This window comes from Podarcis muralis, chromosome 7 (assembly GCF_964188315.1).
Source record: "Podarcis muralis chromosome 7, rPodMur119.hap1.1, whole genome shotgun sequence".
NCBI lineage: Eukaryota > Metazoa > Chordata > Lepidosauria > Squamata > Lacertidae > Podarcis > Podarcis muralis.
Window position 1 is genome coordinate 44,004,652 of NC_135661.1, and position 14,885 is coordinate 44,019,536.

General features: G+C 56.1%; 1 protein-coding gene across 11 annotated transcripts in view; it reads right to left on the minus strand.

Moving 5' to 3' along the window:
- Positions 1-14,885, minus strand: part of PMFBP1 (polyamine modulated factor 1 binding protein 1) — a 78,364-nt gene that overhangs the window by 1,690 nt on the left and 61,789 nt on the right. For 6 of the 11 annotated variants that reach the window (XM_028739860.2, XM_028739861.2, XM_028739859.2 and 3 more), the window contains 25 exons: positions 11,011-11,157; positions 10,466-10,537; positions 9,115-9,282; positions 8,734-8,796; positions 8,360-8,527; positions 8,087-8,170; positions 7,422-7,589; positions 6,872-7,114; positions 6,568-6,789; positions 6,248-6,478; positions 6,046-6,168; positions 5,816-5,942; positions 5,566-5,702; positions 5,236-5,482; positions 4,788-4,977; positions 4,350-4,503; positions 4,058-4,225; positions 3,813-3,980; positions 3,557-3,724; positions 3,333-3,479; positions 3,075-3,242; positions 2,912-2,974; positions 1,640-1,749; positions 1,434-1,508; positions 1,102-1,195 (listed from right to left, as the gene is read on the minus strand). In XM_028739860.2, coding sequence (XP_028595693.2) covers positions 1,102-1,195; positions 1,434-1,508; positions 1,640-1,749; positions 2,912-2,974; positions 3,075-3,242; positions 3,333-3,479; positions 3,557-3,724; positions 3,813-3,980; positions 4,058-4,225; positions 4,350-4,503; positions 4,788-4,977; positions 5,236-5,482; positions 5,566-5,702; positions 5,816-5,942; positions 6,046-6,168; positions 6,248-6,478; positions 6,568-6,789; positions 6,872-7,114; positions 7,422-7,589; positions 8,087-8,170; positions 8,360-8,527; positions 8,734-8,796; positions 9,115-9,282; positions 10,466-10,537; positions 11,011-11,157 — 3,705 coding nt within the window. The other 5 variants (XM_028739856.2, XM_028739857.2, XM_028739863.2 and 2 more) reach the window with 5 other exon arrangements.

Sequence of the window (14,885 nt, forward strand, 5' to 3'; positions counted from 1 at the left end):
TCTCAGCTCTGATCTCTCTTAACTGCTCATCCAATAATTGCTGTAAGATGCCAACAGTCAATGGAGTGTCCAACAATGTATTTCCCATACTGAGTGTTCTTAATCTTATTAACAGTTCAATACGCATTTTAAAAACTTAAGACCTTAAGGTCTTCACAACATTCCTTATCTAACCACATTTCTTTCCCACAGTGACATAGAAAAAATACTTCCAGTTTGAAGTCAACAGTTTTGTCAAAACAGAATTAAAAATAAAAGATTTCTAACAATCCGAACACCCTTGATCGTTAAATGATAAACTCTTCTTAAGAAGGTAGCTCACACACCAGATGTAAATTTCAACTGGCAGACAGAGAACCTCTCAGTTGTAATTTATAGCAGTCTTGAAGGTAATTAGAGAAAGGGAGGCTTTGCTGACCTTATGCCCTGAGGGCTGTTATGTGGTTTGGGGACAGAATGAAAATTCTTCTCTGTCACTCACCTCCATCTGGGTTCTCAGCTGCTCAGTCTCCAGACATGGAAAGCAGCTTTTCTTATTCACACTATTTTTCCAAAATAAATTCAATAGCTAAGATTTATGGCTTTGGCTATCATGAATCACTATGTAATCATCTCTGTTGGTGAACCATCCGCTGTTCCTCCTCCGGCAGTCCGAGGATCTGTGTTTTCAAGGAGTGGATTTGCCCAACACACAGGCTCTGTGGTCACTACCAGGCACTCATTGTGGGTTGGATGCAGGAAGCCTACTTCTCTGTGCTCTTGCTGCAGAACTGCAAAAGCCTCCACAACAGCACTTGTTCAATGCCTTCTCATTAAATGACATGGGTGGTCTGGGGAATCCTTGGGGTTGTCCCATCTTCTGCCATGTCTCCTGTTATGGCAATATTGGCCCACTCTGCATTTGTGGGTTTAGGGTTCCAGAAGTACTTTACTTCAAATAATGCCTGCCTGCCTTGCAGGCTCACAGAACACCTTGCCACTCACTCATTACTTTCCCTGCTGGGAAACTGAGGCAGCCTACTGAGAGTGCCTCAGGGTGTCACACTCTGCCATCTGGACCCCTGGGATTATTGGCTCTTCACTACCGAGCCTTCCACTCACCTTGAGGCGCTCACACTCAATACGCCGCTCATCCACTTCACTTTTCAAGCGTTTATTCTCTTGCTGGAGTCTCTCCATTAGCCCATGGAGGTGGCTGTGGAAAGAAGCTGCCTTAACAAAGGCGAACAAACAGCCATGCAGCAAGCTTTGGACTTTACACATGAGGATAATAGGACAGGGAAAGGAGGAGCGCCTGAATTTTAAAAACACCTCTTGTCCTGCACAATATTTGGAGATGTGGGGTGGAGGCAGGGGAAGTTGGGACCAGCAGGTGAGCCTACTGCCCACCCCTTGAGGAAGAGCAGAAGTGTGGGAGGCCTGGAGGCACTTACTCCCTCTCGCCCGTCAGCTGAGCAATTTGCTTGATCTGGTCCCGGATCTTGTCGCCCAACTTCTCGTTCACCTGCCTGCAACGAGACACCAGTTGGGAGGAAGTAACAAGAGGCAAAGAAAGGTGGTAAACAGTACTGCTAGAGCCCATTCCCACCCACCCACCCCAGGAGGAGAAGGCTGCCACAGCCAGGTGGCACAAACTCACTTCTGCTCCTTCACCCACTGGCTGACGTTGGCCACCACCAACTCACTCTCATGATGCAGGCGGTAGCTGTCGGCCCGTGCTGTCTCCAGGGAGGTCTGCAGGGATTCCACCTGCCAGGGAAGAAGAGGGCAGTCTAGGAAGGCCACCCTGGCATGGTTCCAGAAGTGCAAAGCAACCTCCACTGGCCCCTCCCCGCTATTGCCCCTAAACTATTCTGAAAGGGCCAAAGAATGAAGAGCAGAGCCAGATGCAAACAAGACTCCCAAATGGCAACCACAAGGTCTCTGGTGAGCCACAGACTAAGAGCCCTGCTGCAGCAGGCTTAGAGCTCCATCTGGTGCGGTATTTGGGGGTCCAAACCAGGTGCTGCCAGGAAACCCAAAGGCAGAGGATCAGGTCTAAAACATTTCCCAGTGCCTGGTATTCAGAGATAGATTGCCTCTGGACAAGGAGGTTCCACAAAGCTATCATGGCCAACATCTATTGGCACATCTCTTTGTCTTGATTGTCTACTCCCCCATTTAAACCATTCTAATTGGCAGCCGTCGTCACGCCCTGTGGCAGTGAGTGCTATCAACGAGTTCTACGTTGTGTGAAAAGGAACCTTCTTTGGTCTTCTGCAAATTCATTTGCTTGCCCTTGAATCTCAGTGGGTGGTCTCACTGTGCCACCAGCAAAACTTCAACCTTGGTCAAGTTCCACTTGAGGACAGCACCAGACCTTAGAGAGGATGTGGACAAGTGGAAGAGGATGCAAAGGAGAGTATCAGAGATGCTCAAGAACTTGGCAGGGCAACCGGCCCTGAGGAAAGGCTGGAGAAGAGCAGCAGCAGGTGAAGGGAGGGACAAGACAAAGCTGGAGGAAGCTGAGCAACAAAGAGAAGGAAAGGAGAGAAAGAACGAGATCAGCTGAGCTCTAACTCTGGAGAGAAGAACAAACCAAGGCTTATAGGGGCCGAAGGGTGGGGAGGGGAGGGAGAGAGTATTTGCTGGGCAACCTCAGTGCATGGGGTGCAACCAGCTCTGGCTTTGAGGCTAGACAGGCCTGTTGCTTTCACAACTCCCTGAGGCAGCCAGGCCAGCCTGTTGTGACCTTTGTTGTCACCTCAGCTTGTGAATGTGCCACCCAGAGGCCATGAGGACTCTCTTAGGATGCTTCGCTTAGGGCCTTCTTCCCCAATGACTTGGGATCTGCTTTCCTCTAGGGGCAGCAGAGGTGGATGGTGCCCCTGGGGAGTCCGGGGGATGAGTCTCCTCCCCAAACTTTACTTACGTCCCGGCTGGAAACCACAAACTTCTGCCGGAGGACGTTGACTTCGTTCTGCAGCTCTTCTCTCTGCCAAAGCAGCCCCAGGAGAGGACCAAAGGAAAAGCATCAGCCACCTGAGGAGGACTTGGCTGTGTATCCCTCCACCCGGCAGGGAGCCCCTCGTCACCTCCTCTGTCGCCTGGTGACACTTCTCCTCCAGCGAGGCCAGCTCCACCTTCATCACCACCAGCTCCTCGTCCTTTTCGGCCAGAGCCCGCTCGGCCGCCCGGTGCTCCTGCTGCCAGTGCTGCACTTGGCTGCCCAGGGCGCTCAGCCGCTCCTCGGAGGCACAGGCCTGTGAAGACAGAGGAGTTGCCCACTGGGTGAGCTTGGGCTGAGCAAGAAGCCCCCTCCAGCCCTCCCTCCCTGGGCCAGGGATGCTCACCTCCTGCTCCCTCTCCCTCTGCATGGCCAGCAGCTGCTGCAGCTGCTCTCGGAAGCCGCTCAGTTCTTCCTCCAGATGGTCTGCCCTGTGCTGGGCAAGCTGCAGCTCCGCCTGCAGGCAGGACACCTCTCGGGTTCTCTGCTCCAGCTGCCAAGAAGGGAGGGTAGAGGTCATCTCCCGGCTGGCTGGCCTCCAGAAGGTGCCCAGGTTTGGCTTGGCCTTACCTGCTCCACCGCCTCCCTTTGGCTGGCCTGGCAGGACGTGGCCTGCAGCTGGAGGTCCTGGGCAATGTTCTTGGCTGCAGCCAGGGACTGGTTGCTCTGGCGCTCCTTCTCCTGGGCAGTGTGCAGCTCAGTGTGGAGCTGGGAGAGGGTGGCCTCCTGGCGCAACACCTGTGGAGTGGGGTGGGGGAGGCAAGCCTGGTCAACCTGCAGGAAGGCAGGTGAGGGCGGGGAAGTGGCAATGGCTGCCCGCACTCACCTCTGCTGTCTCCTGCTGCAGCTGCAACTGGGCGTGTTCATACTTTCTGCGGAGCACCTCCAGCTCCGTCTTCTGCTGCTTCACCTGCTCACGCAGAACACGGCTCTCTGTCTCCCGCTCTGTGGCGCAGGTGTGCAGGCTCTGGGCTTTCCACTCTTCCTCCTGCAACTGCAAGGCCAGGGGGCTGTCAGCTCCTGGGAGACTTGGGACACGCCTCCTCCCTGCAGGCCTGCCCAGTGGCTCACCCTGCACTGGCTGCTCTGGAGCTGATGCTGCAGCTCCTTGCATTGCTGTGCCAGCTGGCTCTCCTGCTCCTTGGCCCTTCGCAGCTGCCGTTGCAGCTCCTCCTCCTGGCGCTTCTGCTGGCCCAACTCTGCCTGCAACTCATCCAGCACCGACTGGTTCCCTTGCACCTGCGGGCAGCACATACCAGAAGGCTTCAGGCTGCCACCAGCTGAGCTCTCCCGCAGGCAGAAGCAATTGGCTTGGCTGGGATGGCAGTTGCCCTTCAGGCCTTCCCACTTTCCCCTTCCCCACCTTCAGCTGCAGGCTCTTCAGCCCTTCCCGGCTGCTCTGTAGCTTCTGCTGCAGCCGAGATGCCTCCTTCTGGTGCTGCTGGGACTCTTGCATGGCTGCCTGGTGCTGCTGCTTTGACTGGCTCAGCTCTCCCATCAGTTGCTCCAACAGCTCTCTGGGGGAGGCAGAATCAGCAGCAAGAATAAAAACTCTGGGTCAAAGTGGTCCCATCTAGACCAGCCTCCTCTTGCTGACAGCAGGCAGCCCATTATGATGCCTCAAGAGAAGCCCCAAGCAGGGCCTGAGGACAACAGCTCCCTTCCCACCCCTCTTTGATCCTTCACAACTAGTAGCCACAGAGGGCGCCCTTCCTCTTCTGCAACCCTGTCCCCCCATAGAGACTCATGTCAGGGCCTAGGGAGACCCCCACCCCCTGCCATTTGCCACTGCAGCTGCTACCTTTTCTGCTCCAGCTCTGCTTCAGCAACGGAGAGCCTTTCATTGAGAACCCGGAGCTCTGCCTCCAGCCGGCGGCCAGCCTGTGTCTGATGTGTGAGCTCTGTGAGCCGCTCACTCAGCTGCTCCTGGGTGTTGTGCAGGCTGCTCTGGGTCAGCAGCACCTGCTCCTCCTGCTGCGCCAGCTCCCGGGCTGTGGGGTGGAGGGAGGGTCTGAGATGCTGGCAGGAGCCCCAAAGGGGAGCAGAAGAAACCAGCAGGTGGGCTGGCTGAAGCATCCCACAAGGCTCTGGGGAGGTGGGAGAGGGGATGGGTCCTCGGCTTGCTTCTCACTCCCACCTTTGCTGCTTTGCTCCAACTGTTGCCACTGCCCAGTATTCTAGTCTCAATGATACTGACAGGAATTTCTGGCTACGGAGCCTCCAGCCTCCTATGTCCTGGCCCCACTCACCAGTTTTCTGGTGCTGCTCCTGGCTCTCGTGCAAGCTCCGCCGCAGGGCCTGCACCTCGGCGCACAATGTGGCACACTCCGCTCTGCTGTGCTCCAGCTCCCGCTGGGCCTTCTGCAGGCTGGCCTCCAGGTGATGGGCACGGGCACGCTGCTGCTCCACTTCCTGCCCCTTCTCCTGCAGGGTGCTGCAGGCGTGCACCATCTCCGCCTGGGACTTCCGCAGGATTGTATCTCGCTTCTGGATGGCCTGTGGGAGGGAGGGAGTCAGCCACAGACAAGGACCCACACACCCCAGCAAGCCTCCCAGCAAAGGCAGGCAGAGGTGCTCACCTGCTCCCTTTGAGCAACCAGCTTGCGGCTTTGCTTGAGCTCCATCTGCAGCTGCTGGACCTGCTGCTGCTGCTTGTCCCTCTCTGCTGCTGCCTCCTCATACAGGCTTTGCAAGTTCAGCTCCAGGTGAGCCAAGTCTGGGGAAAAAGGTGGCCTCTTGCTCAGCACCGGCCCAGCCCAGCCCGATGTCTGCTCAGGCCAAGAGTGGGAAGGTCTGGCCTATGTCCTTGCTACTTCCACTGGTTCCTACCGTTCAGAGCGCTGCTCTTCTGCTCAGTGACCCTCACCAGCTCCATTTTTAAATCCTGCACCAGGCTCTGGTACTCCTCAGCCTGCCGCTGGTGCTTAGAGCTCTCCTCTTCCTCTTTCAGCAGCTTCTGCTCAGAACAAAGAGAACCACGACTCAGCCTGGAGCCCTACATCTCCAGGGCTCCCCCCAGCACCCCCCAACAAGTGTTGTGGCCCGAGAGCAGGGCCTACCTGCCTGAGGGTCTCTGCGGCGACTATCTGGCTTTCATAGCTGCCGTTGGAGCAGCTGTGAGTTGCTTTGTAAGAAGCGAAGTCCCTGTGCAACGTGGACAGCGCCGCCTCTTGGTCTAGGAGCTGAAGAGCACACAGCAGTCAGTCAGAGGTGGCTCCCTCTTCTGCTGCCCGTGGGGTTGGGGGCCGAGGCAAGGCTCACCTGGACACGGTTGGCAGCCAACTCCTCCTGCAGCGCCTGGATGGTCTCTTCAGAATGGCAGGCGAGCTGCTGGCTCTGGGCCAGCTCCACCTGGGTGTCGCGCAGCTCCCGCATCAGCTTCTCAGCGGTGTCTTCCGCCCGGCTGGCCTGCCAGCATTTGCCCTTCAGCTCCTCCTGCAGGATCTGCTGCTCTGCTTGCAACCTATAGAGGGCCTCGTCCTTTTCCTTGGCCTGCGGCAACAGGGCAAGCACAGCTTAGGGCCAGGTGAGCAGCCAGGCCCCCATGGCCACCGCCTTCCCCTCTAAACCAGGACCCCTACCTGGCAGGCGGCCTCCTCCTCCAGGCGCTGCAACTGGCACTCCAGCTCCCCGGCTCTGCTCAGCGAGGCCTGGAACTTCTTCTTGTAGAGCTCCAGGCTGCCCTCCAGGAGGGTGCTGCTGCTCTCCACCTGGCCCAGCTGCTCGTGCAGGTGCCGCTCTCGCTCGCTCTGGCAGGACAGCTCCCGCTCCTGCTTCTGGGTCACTTCCTCGTAGTAAAGGAGCTGCGGGGGGAAAGGGAGGTAGGCAACTCTGGGTGGGAGGGTAGGAGTGGGGTGTGGGGTGCAGCCAGCTGGCTGGGCTCACCTGCTCCTTGAGGACCTGGCACTGCTGAAGCAGCATCTCCAGGTCCAGCGTCTGCTTCTCGATCCGGCACTCGCGGGACTGCAGCTTGCTGAGGTTCTCCTGGTTGCGCCCCTTGCAGATATCCAGCTCCTGCTGCAGGCGCTGCAGCTTGTCTTGCAGCTGGTCCATGTTGGCCTGGTGGTTCTGCTGGGCGGAGAGCTGTTCACCCCGCAGCTGCTCCAGGAGGGCGGCCTTGCTCTGGCTCTGCAAATAGCATGGGGGGGTGTTGTCATGTGAGTAAGAGGAGGGGTGCCTTGGAGCCTGGTCCCCTCTCTTCCCCATGCAGCAAGGAATGGATCTGGCCCCAAACTGGCTCCTTCCCCCTGCAGTCAGGGGTTCTGGGTGAGCACCTGGAGGAGAGGCAGCCCACAAGGATGCAAGGAGGCTGCAGACCGTTGAAGGGAAGGGAGTCAAACTTTAGGGGGTGGCAGGAAACTGAGATCAGCTGGTAGGGAAATGGGGGCCAAACTGAATTTGCAACCACCCCCACCCCCCACCAGAGGGCACGGACCTTGCTGAGGGAGGACTCCTTCTCGTGCTGGAGCTGGCAGATGAGCCGAGTCTGCTCCACTATTGCCTTCTCCTGCTCAGTGCAAGAGTCTTGCAGGCTCCTCAGCTCATCCTGCAGGTGGTGGAGCTGCCCCCTGAGGTGGTTCACTTCGGCCTCTTTACCTGCAAGCTGGCAGTGGAGGGGACAGATGAGCATCCTCAGGAGGCTGCCGGGCAATCCACACATTCAGACCATCTCATCCTGCCCCTTCTCTCCCTCCCCTGGCCTGGCTCTTTTCCTCTGTGCTATGTGAGGCAAAGCCCCCGGACCCTCATCCTTGCACTACTGCTGCTTGTCAAGATAGATCCTGAGCTGCCGACTTATAGTCAATCCAGCTTCTGGAACAGGTGAGAGCCCAGAGAACTTCACTGTGTGTTGCCCTGCGATTTGCCTGCTTGTTTCCAAACAACCTGCTGAGGACACACAAGCACCTCCTGTGACCTGCCCTTTGGTGATTGATCCTCTGCGGGGGGACAGTCTGCTGTCCTTGGGACTCTTCCCCTGCTCGGAGAACACTGGGGAGGGAGGGAGGAGGGCCTGGTTGCTGGTCACCTTGGGAGCTCCACCCTTTGTGGGCTACTTTTTCAAGACTGCGGCAAGGAGGCTCTCCATCCCCTAAATGTCACCTCATCCTTCCCTTGCACCCGCTCCTCCTCAGCTGCTTTCAGACATCCCTGAAGTTTCACAATCGTCTGGTCACGGAGATCGACCTAGGGGAAGAAGGGCCTGACTAAGAACTGGCAGCTTGGGGGGTGGGGATTCCAGAGACAATGCCTAGAACTTGGAACCTTCCTTGGGTGCTGCTGCAGCAACCTTCTCCCTCTGGCAGAAAGAGAGCAGGAGGCTGCTGGGCCACGAAGAGTCTCACCTGGGAGTCCTGCAACAGCTAGCCAGCCTACCTCTCGCTTGGAGGCTTCCTGCTGCTCCACCAGCGCTGCCATGCTCTGGGCCAGTTGTTGGTGCTCTGCGTGGGCGTCAGACAGCTGCTTCTGGCATCGGGAGAGCTCGTCCTGTGCTGCTTGGAAGTCAGCCTCCTTCTGCTCCGCCCGCTCTTCGCTCTGCTGCAGCTGCATCCAAGGCCAGGCAAAGCACCACGTGAGAGGATGTGGAGGGAAGGAGGCCGCAGAGAGGCACACCAGGGGGAGGTCCCGCCACACACAGAAGTCCCAGTTTAGAGGTGGAAGAAACTGGGGCAAGCTGGGCTGGGATTTGGAACAGAGTCTCTCTGGGCTTGGAGTGAGAGAGGAGCAGGAGGAGGAAGAGGAAGGCTCACCTGAGTCTGGCAGGTGGAAAGCTGCTCTTGCAAGGAGGCCAGCTGCTCCTTGGTCCTCTGGGCCTGGCAAGAAAGAGAGAGAAGGGCTGAGCAGAGGCCTCAACCCCTGAGCACTTGGCAGGGACGTTGCAGCTTCAATTGCCCAGCCGTCTCCCTCCAGTGTGCCTCTTGCTCACGCACAACCTTCTGCAGGGCACTTAGCTCCTGGTCTGTCTGTCTGCAGCTCCTCCTGGAGGATGTGGGACACGCGCTGCTATTTGCTCAGCAGCTCCTTCTGCTGCCCCACCTGGTTCCAGGAAAAAAGGGCCAGGCCAAAAAAACATCTTTAGCTCCTGAGTGGGTGGGTTTCTCTGGCCCCTCCCAATTCACACTGGGCTGTACCTCACTCTGCAGCATCCTCAGCTGGTGACGTGCCAAGGACTCTTTCTGCTGAAGGTCCTGAATCTCCTCCTCCCTGCTGCGGACTCTGGACTCGGAGGCAGCCTGGGAAGCCCGAGAGGCTGCCAAGTTTTCCTGCAGCTGGTGGATAATGTCCTTGTACTGCTGCACCTGCCATGGCAACAGCGTTTTAAACAAGGTAAACACAGAAGAACCCTGCAAAGAGGCTTTGCTGCTCGGTTAACCCCAGAATTTCCCCTCCTCCAAAAAGTAGCAGTGGCAAAGGTTTTGAGACCTGCTGTTCCCGCCCCCCACCCCATATCAGTTTTTAGATGAAGGTTTTGGAGGGTATTTGGGAATTACTGAGCCTTTTTTTTTGTTTTTGTTTAACAGGCATTGCTTTTCTTGATTTCCTGGCTTTAAAATTATTTAATGGGTTATTATTGTTTGCTAATAAGGTCAGAAAGGTCCTGCTGGATCAGCCCCACTATAAAGCTACCTTATACAGTGGTACCTCAGGTTACAAACTTAATTCGTTCCAGAGGTCCGTTCTTAACCCGAAACCGTTCTTAACCTGAGGTGCACTTTGGCTAATGGGGCCTCCCGCGTTGCGATTTCCGTTCTCATCCTGGGGCAAAGTTTGCAACCCAAGGTAACTACTTCCAGGTTAGTGAAGTTTGTAACCCGAAGTGTTTGTAACCCGAAGCATTTGTAACCCGAGGTACCACTGTAATGAGTAAGGTCAATGGTCCATCTAGCTCAAGATTGACACAGACTGGCAGCAACCAGTAGGAAATCTCTCCCGGCTCCACCTAGTGATGCCACCAGGAATTGAACCTGTGTCACCCGAGCATACAAAAGCATATGGCCTAGCCCAGCCCCATCTGGTCCTCAGTGGCCAACCAGATGCCCCCAAAGGGAAGCCCACAAGCAGGGCGAAAATACAATAGCTTCGCTCCTCACTTGTGATTCTCAGCAATTGGGATCCAGAAGCATTTACTGATTCTGAGGCCAGAATTCAGCCATCTTTGTCCTTCCTAGAGTGTGTATCTGGAGACAACAGTTTCCCTCGGGATCTTTCCCTTCCACCAGGTTTTGGTTTTGCCCACAATATCTATGCTCCCCTCTAAGACAAAGAGCTCCAACTTATCCATCTTGTCTCAGAGGCTTCTAGCATTATATCGTTATCACTGGGAGCCTCTGGGAGGAACCCAGGGATGGAAGCATTTAAAAGAAAACAAAAGAGCCCAAATGCCCAGAGACTGCAGGGAAGAGAAGGGCACGTGGTCCTCTTGGGACAAACCTCCTTCCCTCAAGCACCTTGGACTAGGGCCAGGAGAGGGACACATGGTACCTGCTGCTCTGCTGCTTGGCTATCAGCTGCTGCTCTTGCCAGCTTCGCCATTTGCTGCTTTTGCTGCCAGATATGGAAGACAAATTGGGCACCTGCAGCTCTTTTGTGGCAGCCATGGCCTGAAAGCGAGCATCTAGCTCAGGGGATCCTCAGGCAGGCCAGCCAGCCATGAGGGTTTTCAGACAGGAAAAGCAAGGTGTGAATGCCAGAAGCCATCAGTGGGCTCCCAGGAGGTCTTTCCAAGCCTTTCGTCCTGCTCACTTGGCTCTCTGCTCTCTCTAGCACTAGGCCTGCCTCCTCCACTAGGGCTTGCTACATTTCCAACTCTTGCACAGCCTGCCTGCGTTCATATGCCTGGGGGCAAGGAGCGTAGGCTTGGGTAAGGCCCCCAGCATGGCTCTGTGGGGTGGGATGGCAGCTCACAGGGGGTGACAATAAAACAAGCTCTGTGGCTCCCACTGCCTCCCACTCTACCAGGTTTCTGCCTGCCCCCAAGTCCTTCATTCTGGGGGGGGGGGCTGTCCAGCTGGTCCAGCACTCTATACCTGCTCTCTGGTTCCCTGCAGGTCCTCCTGCTGCTCCTGGACTTGGATCTCCAGCTGGCAGATGAGGCCTTCCTGTTCGGTCATTTGCTGCTGCAGGGCGCTGTGGGTCTCCTGGAGTCTGTGCAGTGCCTCGCTCTGCTCCGCAGCCTGGAAGGGAACACAATGGCATGAGGGCCTCCTCCCACTCCCTCTGGGTCTTTGGCAGGGCTATGAGCTCCCTGCCTCAGCCATGAACCTGACTACTTCACTGGGCAAACCTGGCACCCTTCCAGGTCAATGCAGGACTGCCTCTTCAAACAGAAATTGGACTCAGATGTGGAGGGGGTAGAGGAGAAAGGGGCCCTTTCAGAACGCCCTCTGCAGGGAAGCTTGCCTGGGGCCACATCTGATGTCTTTCTGGTGCCAAGCAGAGACCTTTTTAAAAAAATTAGCCCAGCACACCATCAGGCTGGTCTCAGCCTAGCATTTAAAAAAATGATGTTATTGTTTCTGTTCTGAAGAGCCACCTCCTCACTCATGATGTGCTGACTGCGTATCTCAGTGCAATATTCAGATGAAGGTCAGTGAGAGGCAACCCCACTGGAAAGAAGCACAGACCTCTCGATGGGGATGCTTCCTCGCCTTAATTGGGAGCATCAATGAGGAAGCAGGGAAGGTACTCCCAGCCCACGCAGCCCACAGTCACTCTTGCATTCACACACATGCCTCTTGGGAGCAGTTCTCATGACCTACAGGTAGAGGAGGCTTGGGTCAGCCATGAACTCCTGGGCAAAATGAATACAGTCATTCTGGAGGGAAGGGCGAGGAGGCTATAGGGGCCGAGAAGGCAAGGATGATGGCAACCTCCTGGACAAAGGCCAGAAATGCAGATGGAGGCACCCACTTTCCACGGTCGGAGGACCACCTGTCCTGGCAGGAGCCTCTTGGTCTGCCAGGGAAGTGTCCAAAACAGATGCAATCCAAAGAGCCTTTAGATGAAATGGACCTGTTGTGGCTCTTGGAAGCACTAACCTTCTTTGCCAGATGCAAGACAGGCCAACGGCTTTCCACCGGGGCCCTCCCTGCCACTCCAGAAGAAGAGGAGGAAGCTGCCTTGGCTCCCCTTTTGTGGCCCTCCTGCTCTCTCTGCTCAGCCACCAAAGAAGAAGTTGTCGGCAGTGAGGTTTTAATCCCTTCCTCCTTGCCAGCTGCAGGCCCAGCGGAGGATCAATAGTGTTTAGACAGCCAAGGAGATCCCTTTCCCTCCTAAAGCACCCGATCAATAGCAGCCTTTCCCCTCCTTTTCCCCTCCCTCCACGCACGAAAGAACAAGCGTCAAATAACTGGCGCCTTTGGGCTGATTGGGATGCCCAAAGGCAAGGAGTGGTTGCTGGCCATATGCGCCCACTGGGAATCACAGCGCAAGTCCTGGCTGCTTCAGACCCAGCAGGTCCAACGTGACATGAGGTCTCATTTCTGGGCCAGATCCTGAATCCAGAGTGCTCCCGAGAGCTGCAGGAGTTACTTCATCCTCTGGGCTTTTCCGAACTGCAGCACGTGGGATGGGTAGCTAAGCCTCCTCAGGAAGAGGCAGAACAACATCCTCCTCATCACGTCCTTCCACAAGGAGGGCTCCAAGCCCCAGGCATCTTCTCCCCTGGTTCTCATGCTTTGTATGGGCGGACCAGTCCAAGGTAAAGGACAGGCAATGTTGTGTGAGGCTGGTGGGTCACCTGGGAGCACTGCCACTGCACCTTGTGGAGAAGGATGCTGAAAGCAGGAGGCACCTGGAGGAGCCTGCAGCGCCAAGCGAGAGGCACGTCCCACCCACCCCCCTTGCTGTGGAGCGACTCAGGCAACGGCAAGAAGCCACCAAGGAAATCCCGCCTCCCTTTAATTGCTGCCTTCATGTTATTCTTTTCAAGGCTGTGTTAATTGAAATTAAACAGCTGCCACGTTCTGGCTGGGACAAAAGCTGTCTCTGCTCTGCTCCTTCGTGATTTAATGAAGACTGACACGCGGTGAGAAAACAACAACGGCTCACATCTTCCCAGATGCCAACAAAGCGAGGGGGGGAACAGGGGGCTGCCCCTCCCCACCCCAAAGAACCGCATCCCTCGGTTGGAACCGCACCCCCAGGGCACAGACCACATTACCTCTGAGTTCTGGGCAGCTCTTAACACACCACCAGCCTTAAGGAAAGATGTGGGAGTATCAGGTGGCAACTGCCAGGTGCCCTGTGCTTGCCATGCCAGGCACAGACCTGTGAACTACATCCTCAGGTGTGCTGCTGCTGGCTTGTGCCATCGCTCCCTGGTGTGTCCTCTTGGGAGGATGGAGCCTGTGTGGTTCACTCATTGCCTGACCTTGAGTGCTCTTCACATCCCCAGTCAACCCCAAGCTGGGCCTCTTCTTTTCTACCAGAAGGGGTTCCCCTGTTGGCACTTAGCCAGCATCTTGGCAAGTGGGGTGGTGTCTAACCTAGGCAAGAGGGAGTCCCCTGACTTGGCCTTGGTCTGAGAGGTTGCTGCTGCTCTGTTTGGTCTGGGCAGTCCCACCCAGAGTTGTTGGCTCAGTGGGCCCTGCTTGGAACCACAGAGGCACAGGGAGCACTTTCACATCTGCCATGGACATCTGTTGCTTCTGGGCCAAAGCACACAAGGAAGGCCTTCAAGGGCCTGCTCACAGGATCACAACTTGCTGAAGGGTGAGGAAAGTGTACTGCTGTCTGCTTGGGGATTTCACCATTGTGTGGAAAGAGATAGATCAGGGGTCAGCAACCTAAGGCCCATGGGCCACAAGCGGCCCATGGGGATCATTTAACCAGCCCACGGACCCCTGCCGCCCGCTCGGTCGGCTCCCATGCACTGTGCTAAACTGGTGTGGAGCAGAGTGGGGACTGCCTTCCGCGACGCTGGCCAGCTTCCCATTGGCTGCAGGAAGCTCCTGCAGCCAATGGGAAGCTGCGCACGCCTCCTCCGCACCGGAAGGAGCGCCAGAAATAGTGTTTGCATGTGCGTGAACACTCTGGCCCACTGCGGCATCTGCGGGACTGTGAACCGGCCCAAGCCACAAAACTTTGCCAACCCCTGAGACAGATGAAGAGAGAAGCCCAGGACAAGGGTGTGGGGCACCTAGCTGGCTGGTTAGATGGTGGGCTGATCCCACCCAGGACCTTGTGTGCTTCCCGTGTCAGAGGCTGTATGAAGCCTCTGAATAACACTTACAGGGGAATCCAGGCAGGCAGAATGCTGTTGCCCTCAGGTGTACATCCCTCACAGGGCCTCTGGCTGGCCAATATTAAGAACAGAAGGCCTCCATTGGTCTGATCCAGCAGCCAGGCTCCTCTTAAACCTGAGTCTCAACAACAGACTTGGATCGTGAGCCTTTGCTACTCCTCGCGTCTTCAAAAATGGGAAGGAGAACCCCCTTCCTCCCCTCTCCTCCACAAATGGGCCTGGCAGGCACAGCACTGTTCAGCACAGCAAAATATGCAAAATGACGTATGAGCACAGACCTCATTAACACCCGCCTCCAACATCATTAAGATGTTTCCAAGAAAATTAATTGAGAGACTCATTAAAAATAAATTAAGAAAAATGTGTTGCAGAGCGCTTGCTCTGAGCTCGTAAATCACAGCTCGAAGCTCCGGGCTGCTGTGCAGACAATTAACGCCGGCCAATTTGTTTTACCCTGACTGCGAAAATTAGAAAGCAGACGTGGAGATTAGATTAGGGGTGTCTGTCGAGCGGAACTCAGAGTGCATATTTTAGGATACAAAATGGAAATTAGGAAAACAACAAAGGCCGGCCAGATTTTAGTCCATCCGAGGGGCTGATGGGCAGAGATGGGGAAGGACAGCAAGAGTCAGGCTTGGCTGGTGGAGAGCAGCCCCC